Below are 18,892 nucleotides of genomic sequence, written 5' to 3' on the forward strand. Positions count from 1 at the left end.
TTCAAGAACGCAGTGCGAGCAGGGAAGCACGGTGCGGCGCCGATAGGCGGGCGGTGAGGACGAGGACGACGCTTCTCAAGGCGGCACGATGTGGCGGCACGGCGGGACGACCCGCTTCTGGATTTGCTCGGTTGTCGCCGCAGTCGCCGCGCTCTTCGCTAGCGGACAGAAGCCCATACCGCACGGATGCGACCTGGGTGCGTATGCGCGCGCGATAAACGGGCTCCAGCAGCGTCGGCCTGCTCCGAAGTCGCCTCTGGAGTTTCGTGCTGAGAATGCTAAGGGGGCGATTTGGCACTCCAATCGATGGGTCGTCACGGGAATAGCAGATTGAATTATGCGGTTTTTTTTCTTTTTTCTGCGATGTGGCTTGAGAACTTATTGACAGTGCTCATTCGGGCTCCCTTATATATTTGTACTTTCTGGTTCGATTGCGTGCAATTCTAGCGTCACAACGTTTTGTCAGAGCCGGTAAGTGTTTCACGTGTAATACTTCTAGAGCATAATACAGTCACGGCCGTTTAGCGAGCTCTTGTCAAAGGTAGATGCTGTTTCGAAATGCTGGCCATGCGTTAGAGTATTGTTTTGTATTATGAAGAATCATTTTCTTGTGTAATGTTCCGAAAGCTATCGAGCGGTAGGAATAAGAGGATAAGTGAGACTGATAGATGGCTTACCAAAATTTTTCCGTCAAGAATGGTCTTTAAGCGGGTCAATTACGAATCGAAAAGATCACTCGAAGCGACACCGGTGGTGTAACCCGACGGTGGTGCCAGCTTTTTTAAACAATAATATTAGTAAGACACATTATGATTCCCTCATCGTATATTTCGTGAGGCATGCACTGAATTCAACACCCGTATGTTAAATACTTGCCCAAACCAGCAAATGTTGCTTGCAGTAACCGATTACAGACTTCTTGTCTCGCAAGCGGATGAGATTTGCAATGTTTATTTCTTTTATTAGAGTGAGTTTAAGAGACAACGAGGTATAACCCAGCATCCGGTCCTATTCGGGTGAAGTAAGCATTCCCGTTCAACATCTTTGTTTTCGACTAAAGTTTTGAGCTCTACCTAGTAATACGATACAGAGCTTAGGTTTGGACAGGCAGTAAGGCTCACTTAAAGAAAACAAAACTGCGATGAGGGACTGAATTTTTTTATGTGACTTGCGCGTAAAGTATACTATCGAAAACCCATCAATGTAACTGGAATATCTCCCCCATCTTTATACATTGTCCTATTTACTTTTTTTAATGTTCTTGTTAGACTAGGAGAGACCGATTTAGCGCTCGCCTTCGCAACGCTTGGAAATGTTAAACACAATGGCCTAGCCATAGCGTAGAAAGGAATACCCGTGGGCGAGCCCGGCACTCACACTCGATACTAGTACGGCGGCCAAAAGGAAATGTTATCTGCTGTCATTAAATCTTTTCGAGATTTCCTACTTCAGCGTACTTTTGCTTGTTCTTTAGTACATGTTCGATTGTAAAAGCTGTCAAAACGATAAAGCCACTTCCTGCATTTGACGTACTTCTTTTCATTTTGCCGCAGACAAAGAATCTAAGGGAGCTTCAAAGTGCGCTCAGGAGAACTTCGAAGGAAAGGTAGAATTTCATCGCTATAACTCTTTTGATTTTCTCTTATTCCTTTTGGGTTTTTAAAACTTTCAAAGAAGAACTCTGAGAATCTCTAGACATCAACTTCTGCCGGAAGCTCAACATGGCTTCGCAGTATAAAGGGGTACGAGAGAGTGATGACGGAAACGCTATCACCGCTTCATGGTATTGACGTGTTGGTTCGCAACGCTCGTGTAATCGTCCCTTCTTTCTTTCTTTCTTTCTTTCTTTCTTTCTTTCTTTCTTTCTTTCTTTCTTTCTTTCTTTCTTTCTTTCTTTTCTTTTTGGTTTTGGTTACGCGTTCACAGGCTCTTGGCAAACCATTGCCAGCGGCTGATTCCATGGAGGGTAAAGCGTCAGAATGAAGACCCAAGAGCTGGCAGTCAACGAATCCCAGTAATTGCGCGGTTCACTGTCAGCTCTTGTGTAGATTCGTGTTTCGCGGTGGTCCGCCGCTCACCGTTGGTATTTGTCCAATATGGCCAATAGCAAAGCAGGCCGAGCGACCGCTGAGCGACAGCCGGCAGAACTCTTTTTGTCAACGTTGTCGGCACGAAAAAAAAAAAAATAAAAGCCCACCAGACTGTGCCGACTCGGGCTTTGCACGACAAGCCGTCCCTCGGCGGCATGTTCTGCCCGCTGATCGGCCGATCACCGGCGTCTTGTCGGCACTGCAGTGTTCTGTCGGGCCAGCGTAACATCCGACGTAGTCAAGCGCGACGGTGCAATGCATAGCTATCAACGCGTGGTAGTCATCACTTTGTCAGATTTATCAATGCCTACAGCGAGGTACGGTAGGGTGCTTGAAGGCCTAAGAAACGTCTGACCGTGCGTAACAATAACCATAGAGGCGCGATAATTGTCGCCAATTTTCTCAATACCGTTGTTATCACCACGTTAATGTCACTACTTCTAAAAATGACCATTTGCTATTCCCATTTCCGTGTTTACATGTTTATTGTTGCACACCGCACGTTGCCTTCTGCACATATCGCTCCAACCTCATGCAAAGATTTCTATTGCAGCGACAACCGTTTTTCTATTTATTATTCTCCTTTAGGCTGTGATATTTTCAATGAAATCGGCTTGTTTATTAGAATGCAATGTCGTGTCGATGCTGTCAGTATTTACTTTGCTGGATCATATGACTTTTGCCATGTTTTCTTAGCAATGTCTCTGCCATTACAAAATTTGGAAGAACTTACTTAAGATAGGTAATTTTGTGTATAGATTGCAAAACGGTAAGTTCACGCAAACTAAAGAATTAGATTATTCTAATATAACCTTTATTTACAACAAAATGATGCTTGGTAGCGCAGCACAAAGACCGTAATGATTTTTTTGACCATATTGATCTATGCTGCAAGGAGGCTTCTTGAGTTTATCGTCAATGTTACTTATGCGTTACTGACGCTAAGTTAATAAGACATTGTGCCTTATGGAGTAAAAGTCCAACATTATTTTTTATGTTTTTTGTTATCCCGTGTGCATTTTGACAATGTGCTGAGGACGCTTTTGGTGGGTCCTGTAGTATTCATCTTTTCCATGTACATTTGTCTAATTTATACGCGCTTCATTTTCCATTCAGCATGTCCCACCAACCAGCCTAACAGTTAGTCCTTCTGCTGTAGCGCTAGTAGCGATCTCCATAAAATCAAGTAACTACAGGCACTTACCACTAGACCCGCCGCGGTTTCTCAGTGGCTATGGTGTTAGGCTACTGAGCACGAGGTCGCGGGATCAAATCCCGGCCACGGCGGCCGCATTTCGATGAGGGCAAAATGCGAAAACACCCGTGTACTTAGATTTAGGAGCACGTTAAAGAACCCCAGGTGGTCGAAATTTCCGGAGTCCTCCACTACGGCGTGCCTCATAATCAGAAAGTGGTTTTGGCACGTAAAACCCCATAATCTAATTTAAACTTACCACTAGAAAAGCACCAATAGTTATGCAGTTACTGTTGCTGCCTGTGTGTCGATCTCGGTGTTCGGAAGCGTGAATTTTATGTTTCACGTACTTTCCTGTTACTTTCTGGTGCCTTCTTTTGCGACTTTCGTTCCTTGCGTTTCTCGCATACGATACTCGAACAGCCGGCCATTTAGCAGTCAGGCTTTTACTTTGCGATCAGGTCAGAATGAACGGCAAAAGAAAAAATTTTTTTTCTTGCCTAAGTATGTACGAAAGGACAACGCATAACACTCTAATGAAATACACCTATGCCAAAAATACACATTGACAAAAATGAGGCGCCAGCAAAAGCGCGTTGTCGTTGGCCACTAATTTATACCGCATAACAATCGAATTTTTACACCACGTCGAAGCTGTCTCCGCGGCAAACGGCACAAGTCCTGCCGAGTTTTTTGTCCACATAGGATTAATTAAGTTGACGATTAGCGATGTTAGTTGGGTCAGATTAGTAATTAACAGTTATTCAGTGAAAAAGCGCCGTCTTTAAGGCGGCAGACGAGGACCTGGAAAACCGGAACAGACGCAGAAACAAGTGGCGGCCTCACATAGAAGTAAGTCTGCCAGGCCAGCTACGGATGACGTCACGAGGTCTCACAGTGTCTCCTCGGCTCTAGTTAACCAATTATCAATGAAGAAGCATTGAATTGCGCTCTAAGAGAGCCAAGGTCTTGGGCTAGCTAGCCGACGCTCGAAATAGTTTATTTCATTAGAGCGGTGGAAGCATCGCGAAATTAAAGTGTAATTTCTGTCGACTGCACGACGACGTGCAGCAGCTGTGCACTTGGAGGGAGAAATTAAACGCAAGAAGTTGAAATTTATCCTGTCATTTTCGTCTCTAGTAATCAGCTTTCTTTTTTCGTTGTTGTTTGCAGAAAAATAAACGCAAGTGGTGTTCCTGAAGTATGCTGAAACTACTATGGCTTCATTAATTGTTGCCCTTTTGCACATTGGACGTAGCGTCCGACTGCACGAGACATGTGAAATCAAATTAAAATGTCCACTTCTGCAAAAGTACACATTCTCACATTTTTATAAGTGGGTGGTGCTGTTACTGCAAGTAAGTCAAATACATGCGCAGGCTTTAATGTTTACGGCATTTATTGCCATATATTGTTTATGTATTCCTAAATTGGTGTAAAGGTAGCATCGATGGCTACGAAAATTTCCAATAAAAATATAAGCGTTATTTCACTGCAGGCTCCGTTTTCTAACGTCACATGAACTAATCATATAAACTTCGAGAAGTTGGCGCCATTATAGGTGGGGTCATTAGGTTCGCCTCGTGCCGTCGCAAGCCAAGCAAAAGCAACTAATCCCAAAGCCGTAGGAAAAGCTACAGTCAGTCTAAGAACACGAACACTTGCCAAGATTCGTACGAGACTAAAGCAAGGCGCAGAGTAGAAGGCGAGACCACGAAAAGAAAAGAATGGCAGTTTCGCCCTTGGGCACAGCGTTGAAAGAGATATCAAAGTTTGGCGTAGCGCTCGAGGTACTCGCGCGGTATTCTAACAATGCACGGAGGCAACATGGCGAGTTGCAGCACGCCAAACAGCTGCTGCCCCGGCGCCGTGGAAGAAAGGGAAAAAAGTAGAAAGGAGCATGACGTCACCCAGCTATAGCCTTAGCAAGCCAAACTTCTCACGCCTGGGCCTCAATGTGCGCGGTGGCTTTCGGGTAGGAATAAGCCCCGCAAGGTTGCGGAAGCATTGAAAACACGGAGGAGCATAGGAGGTGCCCCGACCAGCCCGGACGAGTTGGAGAGAGTGTGGCGAAAGTCACGAGGTGTTCTTCGCAAAGGAGCACAGGGACCGGTGTATCTGACATCCCCGTTGCCATAGCGACCGCGCTCGCGAACCTCTCGCTGCTGTTCTCGGAACAGAAGTAGCGAGATGAGATTTTTCAGCGCAGGTCTTTGACAGAGCACGTTCGGTTCGCGTTACAAGCAGTGTTTGGGGTCCAGTTTGTGAGCTTTAAAATTGCGTTTTAAGTCTGTGAGTGTGAGTGTCCGCCGAGCGACACGTAATCACGGCGCGGACCTTCTTCGTCTTCTTCAACGTGCCACGCAACAAACACAGGAGTGAGTCTGCTTCACGAAAACTGTTACAAAAGATTCGTCGGCTTTGTTCTGACGTGCGTCGGCAGCGCAGACTTCCGGTGGCTCGTCGCAACGCAAGTTCCAAGCTCGCGCAGATTTGCTCCGGCAAGCTGATTGGAGACGCCCAGAGGGCGATGTGACGCACCAAGATGGCTGCACCTCGTGCTTCAAAAACTTGATGTCAGGGGTTCCGGTTATTTTGTTTCTTTCCTCCACGATTCAAAGTAATTGTGACTTCCGCGTTGCGCTCCTAAGCCCAAGGGTGCCGGATGGAATCTCAACCGCGGCGGTCGCATTTCGATGGCGGCGAAGTGCAATAAAATTTGTGTACCGTGCATCAGATGCACGTTATAAGAACCCCACGTGGTCGAAATTAATCCGGAGTGCCACACTTTACTGCGTGCCCCGTAATCATATCTTGGTTTTGGCACGTAACAATCCAATAATTTATTATTCATTATTACGATTAAAAATGAATGCTTCGTTTGCGGTAGCGCTCACACGAGTCGTCCTGTACTGTCCTGTACTTCATCGTCCTGTACTGTTTCGCCCTCTCGTTCCCAACAGATAGTTGCGTTTACTTTAAGTCTGACTCCCGATGCTTCGGCTGCAAAGTGTTCTCGACAAGTGGGCACTGTCTGCAATATCGCGTTCTCGGTTTATCGGCCTATTTAGGCTTATCAAGAGCCGATGTATTCGCTGGACATGGCCTCCGAGATATTACACTGTGACGGAGTAACAAAGGGTGGCGTTCTTTTTATGCGTTCATCGCCTCACGGAGAACAAAGGAAGTAGCCTCTGTTGAAGGTGAGAAAAAAAAAAACAGGCAGCTTACAACCCAAGACACTCGCAGGGAAAACGCCTTCTCTTGAGAGAGCTTCAACTTAAGAGCGGCTGCTTCATACGCTTGAGTTTCTGCAGAAACTTTTTCCGCCAAAGCTACGCGCCGCGTGCGTGTGTAAGCTTGAACAAAACGGTTCCGAAAAGGCCAAAGAAACTGTGCACTGCAGATGGCACAGAAAACGGACATTGAGAGGTCATCTTTCAGCTAGACAAGAAATCTCAGAGCCTGTGTTGTAGTCTGAAAAACGTTGCAGCGGCACTTACCCATCGTCGCAGAGCTTAACAACTGCTCTGAAGCAAGATCATAGGCTAGGTCACTTATATATCCCCGTGAGCACAAATCACCGAACGCTCTATATCGTTTAATGTAGAAATACACCAGAATCCAAGTCTTACTGATAAAATGGCAACCGCCGTTATTATAATGGGTAAACAAAATCTGTATACATTGTCGTGGTCATGAAAAAAAAAAGAACTTTAGCTATCGCATTATTTTACCGCTCATGCTAGCATTATGTGTAGGAAAAATTACCTTAATTTAAGGAGTAATCCTAATCTTTCGGGAATATTAGTACTATTTATGGCAAAGTGTGCTGATTGCTTATAACATTGTGAGAATGTGCACCCTTATAAGTTTCAACACGCTTAGAGCGACAAAGCGCCATAGAAGTAAAATAAGTTTAGCGGCCTTGGCAGAGATTATTCCCAGCTTCCTTGTCAACGACATCCCAGTTTGCGATAAAGAACCTTCGAAACACTGTTTTGTAGCACTGGATGTCATTTAGCCGCACGTGTAGTTCTTACCACAATTGTCTTGGCTTTTGGTAACAGTTTCAAAAATATTTGGTTATAGCTGTTTGCTGTTTTTTTTTCACTTTGTTTTGTTCCTTCATCTTTCTTCATTATTGTATTTCTATTTCCTTGCTCTTTACGTCACCCGTCTGTCTATATTCAACTTCGGTTTCGTGTATTTCTCAGGTAATTACGCTTTAAATTATAAAATGTATGCTTCCCGATTCTAGACCAATCGCCTAAAGTGGCTGCGCGCCATCTACACAAAAAAGATCTACCCCGCTCTACCACTCTATAACGCTCGCGCTTCTGCGATGTGTATATGGAAGAAATCCTGCAGGCCTACTCGATTTTCCTGTTTCTGTTTTTTTTTTTTGCGCGCGCGCGCACTCGTGGGTTCTCAGCCACCGACCACACCGTACCCTAACCAACGGCAGGAATCCGAATAGTTAGCTCAGCACGAAGCCTGCTGCAGCAAAACATAACACGCAGCGCACCGCGCGCACGGCTGTCTGCAGTTTGTCGAGCTGTCGAATGCAACTAGCAGGCGCCCTCAACACGCGAGAACTGAATCAACACACTCCGCATCGGAGCACGTCCGCATCTCCTCTAACGTATATCGTCGCTGACATGAAAACGAATCGGTGCGCTAATGCCCGTGCGCGCACAGCTGTGGGCCAAGTCTTGCCTCAGCTCGCGCGTATTACGTTTCCGCGTTCGTGTCTCTGTATTTCCAAGCCCCAAGCGTACACGTAGCTTACGATCTAGGCGTACACGTGTCAGGAAACGCATCCTCTGTAGGCGATCCACTTCGAGCGGTGCCGCCATACAGCGATAAACGCGTTTGCGCCATCGATCTCCAGTTGGCGAGCGGGGGATGCTACTGCCCGGAGGTAACGGTTCGGCTAGGCGACTTGCCTTTTTCGAAGCTCTGAGAAAAAAAAAAGAGAGAGAGAGCCCTTTGCCGAAAAGTTGGCTGCGGGCTCTAGCTTTCTTGCTTCGTCCAGTTGATACTCTGATACCTTCGTTATGCTGGTAACGTTTATTGTGTTTGCACCCCGAGTGGCAGAGCCCATTGGGGATTACGGGTGGTGCTTGGATATTTGTGAGACCTAGCTCAGCATTGTTCGGGGCGTACAGTCCAGAGCAAAACATTGGGGACCAGTGTTGTCCCGAATCCTCTCTTTCTTTATTTTTCGCAGCTTCGGCATGACAGTTGAAATCAAACGGCCTAACCTACGCGTGCGCGATTGGCCAATGCAATGTACATTCAACCTGATTCGACGTTGCGGAGCTGTACTCCAAGAATTCTTCTATTATTTTTTTTCGCTGACGCTGCAGTCTCCGGACTTTTGCTCGCTACTGTACGTTACGGTTATTTGTATTGCTCCTTGTACTTTAGTTACGATTTGCACCAGCGCCGCGAAAATTCTTTTGGGGGCTTCAGTGCATAACGTTCAGTCCACTGTTTACGAACCACATTCTGAGTTTCTTTATTCTACCGTGCACGTCAGCGCTCTTGATGCCGGTGTATAGAAAATTCGTTCACAGCTGATTCGTTTCATATTTTCATTTCTGGTGCCTAAATAAAGCGCTGGGCTTTTGAGTATAACAAAACTCCTTGCTGAGCTAGTTGCTCCATTACTTAAAACACAAGAGTTACGGCGCTAAGCAGACGAGGACGAAGTGAGACACAAACGACGTATACGGGCGCCATACGCGCGCATCGCTAAATGTGAACGATGTTTGAGTGCTAACAAACATACGTACGGGGAGTACGTATGTTTTTTTTCTTATACTCTGAACAAGTGATCGTGTTCATAAAATTGTTGAGGCGATTGCGTTCACTATGTCAATCTTCACTTGGGTCAGATTGCGCCTCTGGTAATAATACCACGAAGTTGGGAAGAGCGCTGCAGTTCCTGGTATCAATTCCAGGTACCTTTCTTTCTCCGCTGCGGTATAGGGCCTCTGCTATTGAGGGCAAACGGAATGCGAAAGTGCGAACTCTGCAGTTACAAATCATCTTCGAAAGGCGGTGATGGAGTAAGACCAATAAAAAATCTGGCGAGGCGGCATGATTTGCAAACGGCGCAGAGGACAGAGCAAAGCGAGAGAATGGGGGGCAACCGCGCTCGCAAGCTCCCGTCCTGAATTTACTGTTGAAATAGCGACGATTCCGTGAACAGCCCAGGGAGTGAATATGCGGAAAATCACACGCGTGGGAATATATGCATGTGTGTGACGGGACAACTAGCAAAAAAATAAATAAATAAAGGAAAATATTATCGTGATATCGGCATGGCCTAGGAACACAAAATGCGTCTGCATAGTGCAGTTTCCTTCCTGAACGCTCTTTTCTCTTTTCTGTCAGAATATTTATCATTTGTGTAGCTTTTTCGCATTTTAATACGCCTGGATTTAATTTCTGCGCGCATACCAACATTTTCGCTGCGCCCGTATACGCGCCGTTGTTTCAACAAGGAAGTCTGTAGTGCGAGCGCGTGTGTTCGTATTTCGCAACCGCGTATCGCGCGTTTCGTATAACGATGGATGCAAAAACATTCCCGTCGTCTTCAGCTCGACGTGAGTGCGATCCTCTGGAAGTCAGGAAAAAGTGTAATGTACTCGTGTTGACGATTTCTTAAGAGCTGCAAGGAAATTTACTTACGTAGTGTCTAAGTGAGTTTCTCCAGCCTCAATTCATCTTCTCTCGCGACAGCACAGAGAATTAAAAGCGTAAATTACGCGCGCCAGCAGCACGTGAGGAGACAATGAAGAAACCTTTTGTTTTCGCGTGTTCGCCTCAATCACGTCGCATTTTCCGGAGTGTGGGCTGAACGACTTGGAGAAACGGTTTGCGCCATAACTAACACTATAATTAACGTGCGACATCTCATCGTCTTCTTTTTTTTTCTCTCTGCGTACTCACGACCAACATTCTTGCTTTAGACAACCCTTCAGAAAATCAGTGTACCACTTAATTTCCGTGATGTTTCGAAATAATATGTTTTTTATGAAATTTTACACCACTTTTTTTTATATCAACGCTGGTGAGCAAGCGTCATTTGCACATTAACTTTACATTTATTTGTACGGCGCTGCTTGGTCAGGAGAGTTTAATTCTAAGGCCGTAGTAAAACTAAAGACGGGCCCCGCATTTTTCAATACGTTTTCGTAGAATGGTCCGAAGTGAAGTTCAGATACAGCGGGCGTAGATTCACATGAAAACTTTCATGTATAGCTTTGTCGGGGATGCCTCCGACTTGGGTCTTCTGACTCAGTTTATATATGGCCCCTGAACCTTCTCTTTGCCAGGAGCCATCGCTTGTTCTCAGTCCGTGGTCCGAGCCATGGCGACCACATGTCGACGTGGAGAAAATGCAAAAAAAAACACTTGTGTATTGTACTCCGCTTGTACGCAGAACTCTCAGCGTTCAACAGTAACTTTGATGCTCTAGGCCGATTTGACACGTGAAACTGCGCAAGCGATAATCCCCTGGCGCATCTTTTGCTTGCATAACTCAAATAAAAGTGAATATTCATGAGGCTATAAGCACTTAACACGCACCCGCTGCGGTATAACTCAGTGGCAATGGCGCTCTGCTGCTGGTGTCGAGGTCGCGAATTCGACTGCCAGCAATGGACTAAGATATTTAGGCACACGTTACAAGAACCCCAGATTCTCAAAAACATCCTGGAGCCATCCACTACGGCATCTCTCATAGCCCCGGAGTGGCTTTGGGACGTTAACTGTAATCAATCAATCAATCAATCAATCAATCAATCAATCAATCAATTAGTCAGTAAGTCAATCAGTGAGTAAGTCAGTCAGTCAATAAATAAATTTAACACGTACGTTGGCTGTCGTCACCCTCTATAACAAGTCTTCTTGCGCGCTTCCAGTTCGACCAGGTGATGGCTGAGAAGCTCGTAATCGGCTGCATCACGGGAAACCTCACCATCGCCGAATTTCGGAACCGCTGCCGGAGGCCTCCATTGGTCTGCCTCACTCTTCCTTTACTTTTTTAATTTTTTTTGCTCAGCTCGTTAACCGATTTCTTCTTTTTTTGTTTTTATAAGCCGTAGACAAGTAATACCAAATCACAAAGCAACCTTCGACTTACCCTAAGTACCTGTCTTTTGTCATTTGGTAACTACCTCGCGCTATACACCCTGGAAACATAACGAGATAAGAAGTAGTCTAAGCTGCCGCTCTTATGACCTTTAGTTACCTTTACAATGTTCACAATTCTCAGCGTGAGAGTCGATCGGTCGTTGAGAGAGCGCAGGCTTGGCAAGACAGTGAGCCAGGGCGCACGCTGCCGACGGCGGGTAGGTGGCGGCACACTCGCGAAACCCAAGCATCGGCTTTCCTCGACGTCACATGATCCGGCATCTTCATTTTTAGCCGTCGATCAACTGTTTCAGGACGCCAGACTGCACGTATATGTATAGTTTGTTGCCCTTGAGGATCCGCGCTATTTTCTTGCGTCACCTAGCTGCAATACCAGGGACGCTTACGCTTACGGTTGCTATTTTTTCACGCCTACACAGTGACGGTCGATTAAACCACCGTCGATCCATTCTCTGCTTTATTACTTATCTCGTACGCCAATTCCAGTAGCCGACGTTTCGTAACCGTAAGGCCTGTGGCGCCAAAGCAAGAGTTGTGCAGAACGACGTCGAGCTATTTTCGGCGCTAAAATGAAAGCAGCTGGATAGTCAATATTTCCCTGGGGGAGGGGGAGGGACGGGGGGAAGGGAACCAAATTACCTAGCGCAATCGGGGAGCTTCAACATGCTCTGCGTGAGAAATTTGATTTCTTTTTTTTTTAAATTCTCGATTACGGTTCGATCAAAAACCGTACCATCGATTGCTGCGGCACTCTTTTGCTGTCGCGTACACTTCTAGAGTGATTACTGAGTACGGTTCAGCAGATACAATATGAAAAACGTTACCTCATAAAAAAGAAAATGCTTTTTTAGCAAAATGCCGAAAGTTTCCTTTGTCCCGCGTGTCCGACCTGTACAATTAACTGTCAGACGGTATAAAGAGCAGAGGGTACCTTTTGCGACATCAGCGGCAGGCAAAAGAAAAAAGAAAGGAATGGCTTCAATTACGGGGAGCCATACATAAAATGTCACCGTTGCTGCTTTGTACAGCGTGATTGAGAAGGTGTGCAAATTTTCTATGGCCATGTTTCTGCTATTGCTCCTGCTCCGATGGCATGTTCACTAGCGAGATTTCAGAAAACGAAATTGTAAGCCGGAAAAAAATGTCGTCATGAACGAAAGACTTCCTTAGGGTGTGCGCCGACATTTCGTCTTAATCCCTCGTAATTAGGAGCGTATTAAATACTTTAGAAAAAACTGAAAGTGAAATTTCCAAATCTCCCCCTATTAGAGGCTTTGATTATTTGACGTTCTGGCTCGGCCCTTCACTCGGGGTGAACGCCTTGCATTTGTGCCTGACGTCAATGTTGTATTTTTCCGGTTGCAGTTCGCGGAAGCCAGAGGTATTGATGTCGGCTGCAAGGAAAAAGAAAGCGGTTCTTAATAATTCTGTTCAACGACCTAACGTAAATTTAGGTACTGGAATGTATGCGTCTTCACGTATTGCTATTCGCTACTATAGCAAGCACAATCGCCTTAAACTGTTATCTAGAACTTGTTATCAAATGCACATCGTTAAATATGCATTATAGGAGGTTGTTGCGGGCTTCCCTCGCACTCTATGTGGCTACGATAATTACCTAAACTAAGCATTATTAAACGATAAATAAATGAGAGATTGTCAGTGCAGCCCATTCTTCTCTAAGCTGTGTATTGTCCAAATTAAAGTATCTTTAACTTTGGACGTCCTTTGCCTGGTTGACCGGATAACAGAAAACAGACTACTTTTTAAAAAGAATTAGAACATACAGAAAATTAAACAAAGTAATGTTTTCTATTTAAGGTGATAAATATCATTGCTGCTAGGGCAAGTTAACACTTCAGACACTGCTTACATATTCGTGTTTGAATAATATTTTACTGTATGCGACTGCTCATCAGGGTTATGGAATGATAGCAGTTGAATGGTCGAACCTCAATACCTCAATATAACAAACATGAGTATAAGGGAATAATCGAATATAACGAATTATATTAGCATGTACCGAATACACGCATATAGGGAACACCGGATATATCACAAAAGTAATCTTGTGTCGGATGCGGCTTCGTCATAACGAGGCTCGACTAATAGTAAAATTTAGAAATTATTCTCAGGTGGCCCTGTTTCCGCAAGTAACGGGTCTTCATTTCAAAGATGAAATGCAAAATAGTTAAGTTTGCGATTGTCTGAAATCATTTTGCAAATCTATAAATACACGATCACGTCGAGGCGTAGGTCTACTTCACGCGATACCGATGTTTACAGCAGTGTGAAGTCGTGGATCTGCGTTCACGTGCCCAGCACAGCCGTGCCTGACGTAACCGTGTTTGACACTTGTTCATTTTCGGTACGCAAACAGCCGTCTTTTATTTTGCTGCCCTTGCAGGCCGGTCGTGTTGTGCGTTGCGTCGGGGGAACGCTTCCACAGGTACGTGTGTGAGTGAGCGTTGTAGCTTCACTGAGAGTTTCATTAAACCGAGCAGAAACACGGCTTCCTTGACGGATGCTGCTGAACGGTTAAAGTGTTATTATTATTATTATTATTATTATTATTATTATTATTATTATTATTATTATTATTATTATTATTATTATTATTATTATTATTATTAATTATCACGCCCAGGAACGACCCTGTGGTCTGAGTTCTGGCGCACGCATACATTGAGAACTCAAGTAACAGAAAGAAAGAGAAAAAAAGCTGCAGGGGAATATCAGTAAAGAAACGCACACACACATTCACAGTGAAACAAAACGAAACAATTGTGAAGAGTGAACACAGAACTAACCGCAAGGTAAATGCAAAAGAAAAGGGAGGAGAAAGGCAGTTGAACAATGTGTGAAACTATGAAACAACAGCGCAAAGATCGGAAGAGAACAATGACAACGAGTTATAAAATAATATCGAGATCACGAAAATAAGCATTATAAAGGATGTGATATCAATCACTCAAACAATTATTAAATCATTTACCGTGTCTAGGAACAACCCTGAGGTTTGAGTACTGGCGCGCATAAAAAAAAACATTATAGTAGAACTACAAGACAGTTATGCGTAAAAAAAATGGGACGAGAAATAAAAAGGAAAAGTTACTGCATAAACAATAATAATAATAATAATAATAATAATAATAATAATAATAATAATTTCTTTACACACATCCAAAAGCAAAACAAACAAACGGGTCTGTCTAACTCCACGAGGACTTCTGCGACTAGGCCCGGCAGAGTCGGTACAGTGATGTGCAGGTGAAAAGGTATTCATTTACATAATAACACCTTTTTTTTTAATTTCAGAAGAATGGTTGCTAGTATTGCCTGTTAACAGACAATGACATAGTAAACAAAGACAAACACATAAACATCTTAAGTAAAGAATCAGAACTAAATTCCAACATTTGATCAATAATTTCTTCAACTGTTTTTTTTTTGATGTTGCCAAAAAGAATTCATCAGCTAAATCATTATATTTTTGGGGATGTATTCACTTCTTCTCGCTTCTCCATATTTAGTTGTGGAATAGGGTACTTTAAAACGTTGTTTTTTTGTTTCTTAACAATCGAGGTGTATTGTACGCCTCTTCGAATTCATCGCTTCAGTTATGCCGCATAATAACCGTTCTGGTAAATAAATATTCGAATGTGCAACATTCTAATTCATGAAAAATATTATCATGTAGTGTAGTACCATAAGCAACATTTTAAATATATTTTCAGTAGTTTATCAATCTGATTTTTCCAGCGCTCTGCACAAAAGGCGAAGATCGTTATACCATACCTCAGCACACTGTACGCTAGTGCATGCACTATCATTTTCTTGACTGCTAGAGGTACTAAACCCTTTAGGTTGAAAAGTAGATATGTAACACTCTGTAGTTTGCCACATACAAACGCCATGTGATGCTGCCAAGGCATGCCGCTGTTGAACGTTATACCCAGGTATTTGAATGTCTCCACATATTCTATAGCAGTACATTTACATGAAACACAATGTTCATCATGTACTAATATTGGCAAGTTTATTTTTGGGTTTTTAATGGACTTCGAAAGCATATGGTTTTGCTCTTCTTAGCATTGGCATCTACACAATTTTCTTCAAAACATTGCATGGCCTTATGAATTGCATTCTGTATGGCGTTAATAGCTTCCTCATAACGCATATGAGGTGTGAGTAGAACCGTATCATCTGCATATTGATACACAGTGGCTTTTGTGATAATCGTGGGAAAGTAGTTCATAAACAAATTCAACAAGAGAGGGGACAACACGGATCCCTGTGGAACCCCAGCTGCAATACAGTAAAAGCTCGTTAATTCGAACCGCAAGGGGAAGCCGCTTCAGTTCGAATTAACGAAAGTTCGAACTAACGAAAGTGAAGGAGGGCAACAGTACACTGCGATTTGGAAGTAGTAGGGCATGTCAGAAATTTGGCGTGTCAGAAAGTGATGGCGTGTGCCGCGGGCACACGCCACCTTCAAGTCGAAGCTCTGGGTCCGACTGTGCCACACCACCGATGTCCACCGAAACGAACGTTAGCCGAGGCTTAACACCATCACAATGAATCGCGACGGCCGATACGTCCTAAGCTGAAAACAGAGGTGCACAACCGATGAAGACTGCCGAGACAAAGACGCTGAACATGTGAAGGTGGCGAAGGCCCTGATTCGTTGGTTCTTGATTGCAAGCGCAGCTGCGACGTACTTGATTGCTGTGTTTTGGAGCTTGCCGTGCCATCTCCGCACATTAGCAGCTGTACAAGATTTCCAAAGCCTCCGAGATTCCCAACGGGGAAGAAGTCTCGGAGGTTACGTAGAACGGAGAGGCCGCAGCCGCCGCTGCCTTCTGGCTGACCCCGCGTCGGTTAGATTTTTGTCCGATTTTGCCTTCTCTCGCCGTTCTCTCCGTTTCGGAGGCAATACAGCCTTGTGTGTAGGCAGTAGGCGCGTTTCTCTGGCCGTGTGCCAGGCGAGCGTAGTTCGAATTATCCGTGAGGGAACCTTCTCGCGTTCGAATTAACGGACTTTTTTATACATAGACTTCTGTGGAGCTTGGGCCGGACCAAATCGTACAGTTCGAATTATCCATGAATTCGAATTATTGAAGTTCGAATTAATGAGCTTTCACTGTATATTTCCTAGCGCTGACAATTTCTTTACTACCAATAACTACCTGTGACCTGTCATGTAAGTAATTGCAAATAAGATCAAGAAATGGTCCCCGAAACACATACGAAACAACTTTTCCAATTAAATGTTGTGATTTACAGTTTCGAACGCTTTTGCTAAATCCAAAAATAAAGCACAACTATACAGGTTCTTATCTAAAACATAATATAATTAATTGGTGACCTCTTCTAACAGTGTAATAGCACCTCGCCCAGCAACAAAACCAAGGTGTCTTGGTGCTGGAATTGAAAATTTCTTTAAGAAGGAAGTCACACAATCAAACAGAAACATTGCCAGTATGTTAGAGAGTATAGGCTAAACAGAGATAGGTCTATAGTTGTCAATGTCATATTTTTTTTTCTGTTTGACACAGTGGCTTAACAATCCCCGTTTTTAATGTCTCCGGAATTGATGCGGTGCTTATAAAACTATTACTCATAAAAAGCTGTATATCTGCTAATGTGTCAAAATTTCTTCTTAGTGTGGCCACAGCCAGCCGATCTATACCTGGTTGTTTATTAAGTCGGAAACTGAAAATTATTCACCTCAGATCTTGGTTCGACAACGTGGGCTCAAAAGCAGATGCTTGAACAGCTCATTTGAGAGAGCAAGTGTGTCTCTGCGACTGCGCTGTGTTAGGAAAATGCATGAAAAATTTATTGAACTTATCTACCGCTATGTCTGGCTGCTCTGAAAGGGATTCAAGAAATTCCCAAATGCTGCACTATTGCCTCGCAGCTTATTTATTAAAGCCCAAGGTTTTGCTGAATTCTGGTGTGCTTGGTTAAAAAATTGTAATAATAATAATAATAATAATAATAATAATAACACTGACGATAATCGTTGCCTGAATTTATCTTGCCCCTTTATTACGGGGGCGCAATTGGCAGTTGCTCTGGCTACGGGTTCTGAAATTATGCGTCGTGCTTCAGTAGAAAGGTCATAATATGCTGCTACGAGGTTACACACTGCGTTGGCAATTTCCATAAAGCCTGTAAAAGAAGGTGCCGATTTTCTGAAGTACACAGATACACAGTTCAGAGGGCCGTTTAAGTATCTTTCAGAAGTAGGTTTACGGAATGGACATCCCATGTGTCCATCAAATATAGACACAGTCACATTTAAAGAATTACTGTTTCTGGAAAGACCTGATGACTGCACTAAGGCTCACATCAACATATATCTCGAATTAAATCCCCTGATTTGTCTGATTTTAAAGGATTCCTGATGCGGTTTGGACAAATTTTGTAGACGCGTAGGGTACAGCTACAGTAAAACATTCGTGCCAAAACTAAGGTGACGCGTCTCATATTAGGAGAAATGCCGATAACTACGTTACCCTCCCCCTAGGCATGATTTTCCTCCTCGAATTGTTCGCCGAGCACTAGGGCTAAGCTCCACTTCCACTGACTCTGCGTCATGCTGTGACGTCATGTCGTCTACTTTCTGCTGTTTTGGAGGCAACACGCAAAGCCTCTCTTCGGTAGCCGTCTGGCTGGGAATCCCCAGCGATATCTATCGAAGCAGAGGGCGTCGAGAGCGTTTTGCCGCTAGGACGAACGTGTCTGATATTACGGCAAACGCAGGCGAGCTAGGCGTTTTGGCGGATGGGCGTACGCGTAAACGCGAGTAGTTTGCACAGTGCAGCCACCTGGTGGCGCAGAGTTGAACCAGCCAAACGGTGCTCACTTTGATCTAGCCAAATTTTTAAAAACATTTTTAAACAATTAAAAAGACTACGTGTTCACGATTACGCTGCTGCCTGAAATTTACACCAGTAGAAATATAGAATACACTCCGCTACTGCTATATTAGTTCTGTGTCTGGTTGCGCTCTGTGCCACCAGGTAGTTGTACTTTGCAAGCCGCTCACGTTTGTCCTTTCACCCATCCGGCAAAATGCCTAGTCCGCCTGCATTTACCAGAATATCGGAGACGATAGAATTTTCCACTGTTGTAGTAACCCTCCAGGGTGAAGTGACGGCCGCAAACGCATAGATTCTGACGCCGATCGGATACCCGCGGCTCGAGGCGCTGCAGCCACTCCGCTCGCATGTTGCCTTGCAGTGGGACACGATGTCGCAGTTTGACATCTCGCGAATCAACGCGTTTGCAGCGCACAATGCAACAAGGGCGATTTATGGTTCTTGCAAATAGAAACCTCGAGACCAACACTGACCATGCAGCTCGCATGAACCCGGAGCACGTTGTAACACAAGCAGACGACACTTGCTGCGTGCTGGAAGTACTTTAG

The 18,892-nt window shown here is 44.4% G+C and overlaps 2 protein-coding genes across 19 annotated transcripts in view; both read left to right on the top strand.

The window, feature by feature from the left end:
- The window catches only part of LOC135902791 (coiled-coil domain-containing protein AGAP005037-like), a 583,363-nt gene that overhangs the window by 109,573 nt on the left and 454,898 nt on the right, over positions 1-18,892 (top strand). The window lies entirely within an intron of this gene.
- LOC135902789 (uncharacterized) overlaps positions 1-18,892 on the top strand; it is a 36,602-nt gene that overhangs the window by 13,170 nt on the left and 4,540 nt on the right. For 3 of the 4 annotated variants that reach the window (XM_070532424.1, XM_070532425.1, XM_070532426.1), the window contains exons 2-5: positions 7-197; positions 1,554-1,606; positions 11,223-11,318; positions 13,862-13,903. In XM_070532424.1, coding sequence (XP_070388525.1) covers positions 89-197; positions 1,554-1,606; positions 11,223-11,318; positions 13,862-13,903 — 300 coding nt within the window. In that variant the 5' untranslated portion in view covers positions 7-88. The remainder of the gene's footprint in view (positions 1-6; positions 198-1,553; positions 1,607-11,222; positions 11,319-13,861; positions 13,904-18,892) is intronic. The other variant, XM_065433032.2, reaches the window with a different exon arrangement.

Source organism: Dermacentor albipictus, chromosome 1, assembly GCF_038994185.2.
Source record: "Dermacentor albipictus isolate Rhodes 1998 colony chromosome 1, USDA_Dalb.pri_finalv2, whole genome shotgun sequence".
NCBI lineage: Eukaryota > Metazoa > Arthropoda > Arachnida > Ixodida > Ixodidae > Dermacentor > Dermacentor albipictus.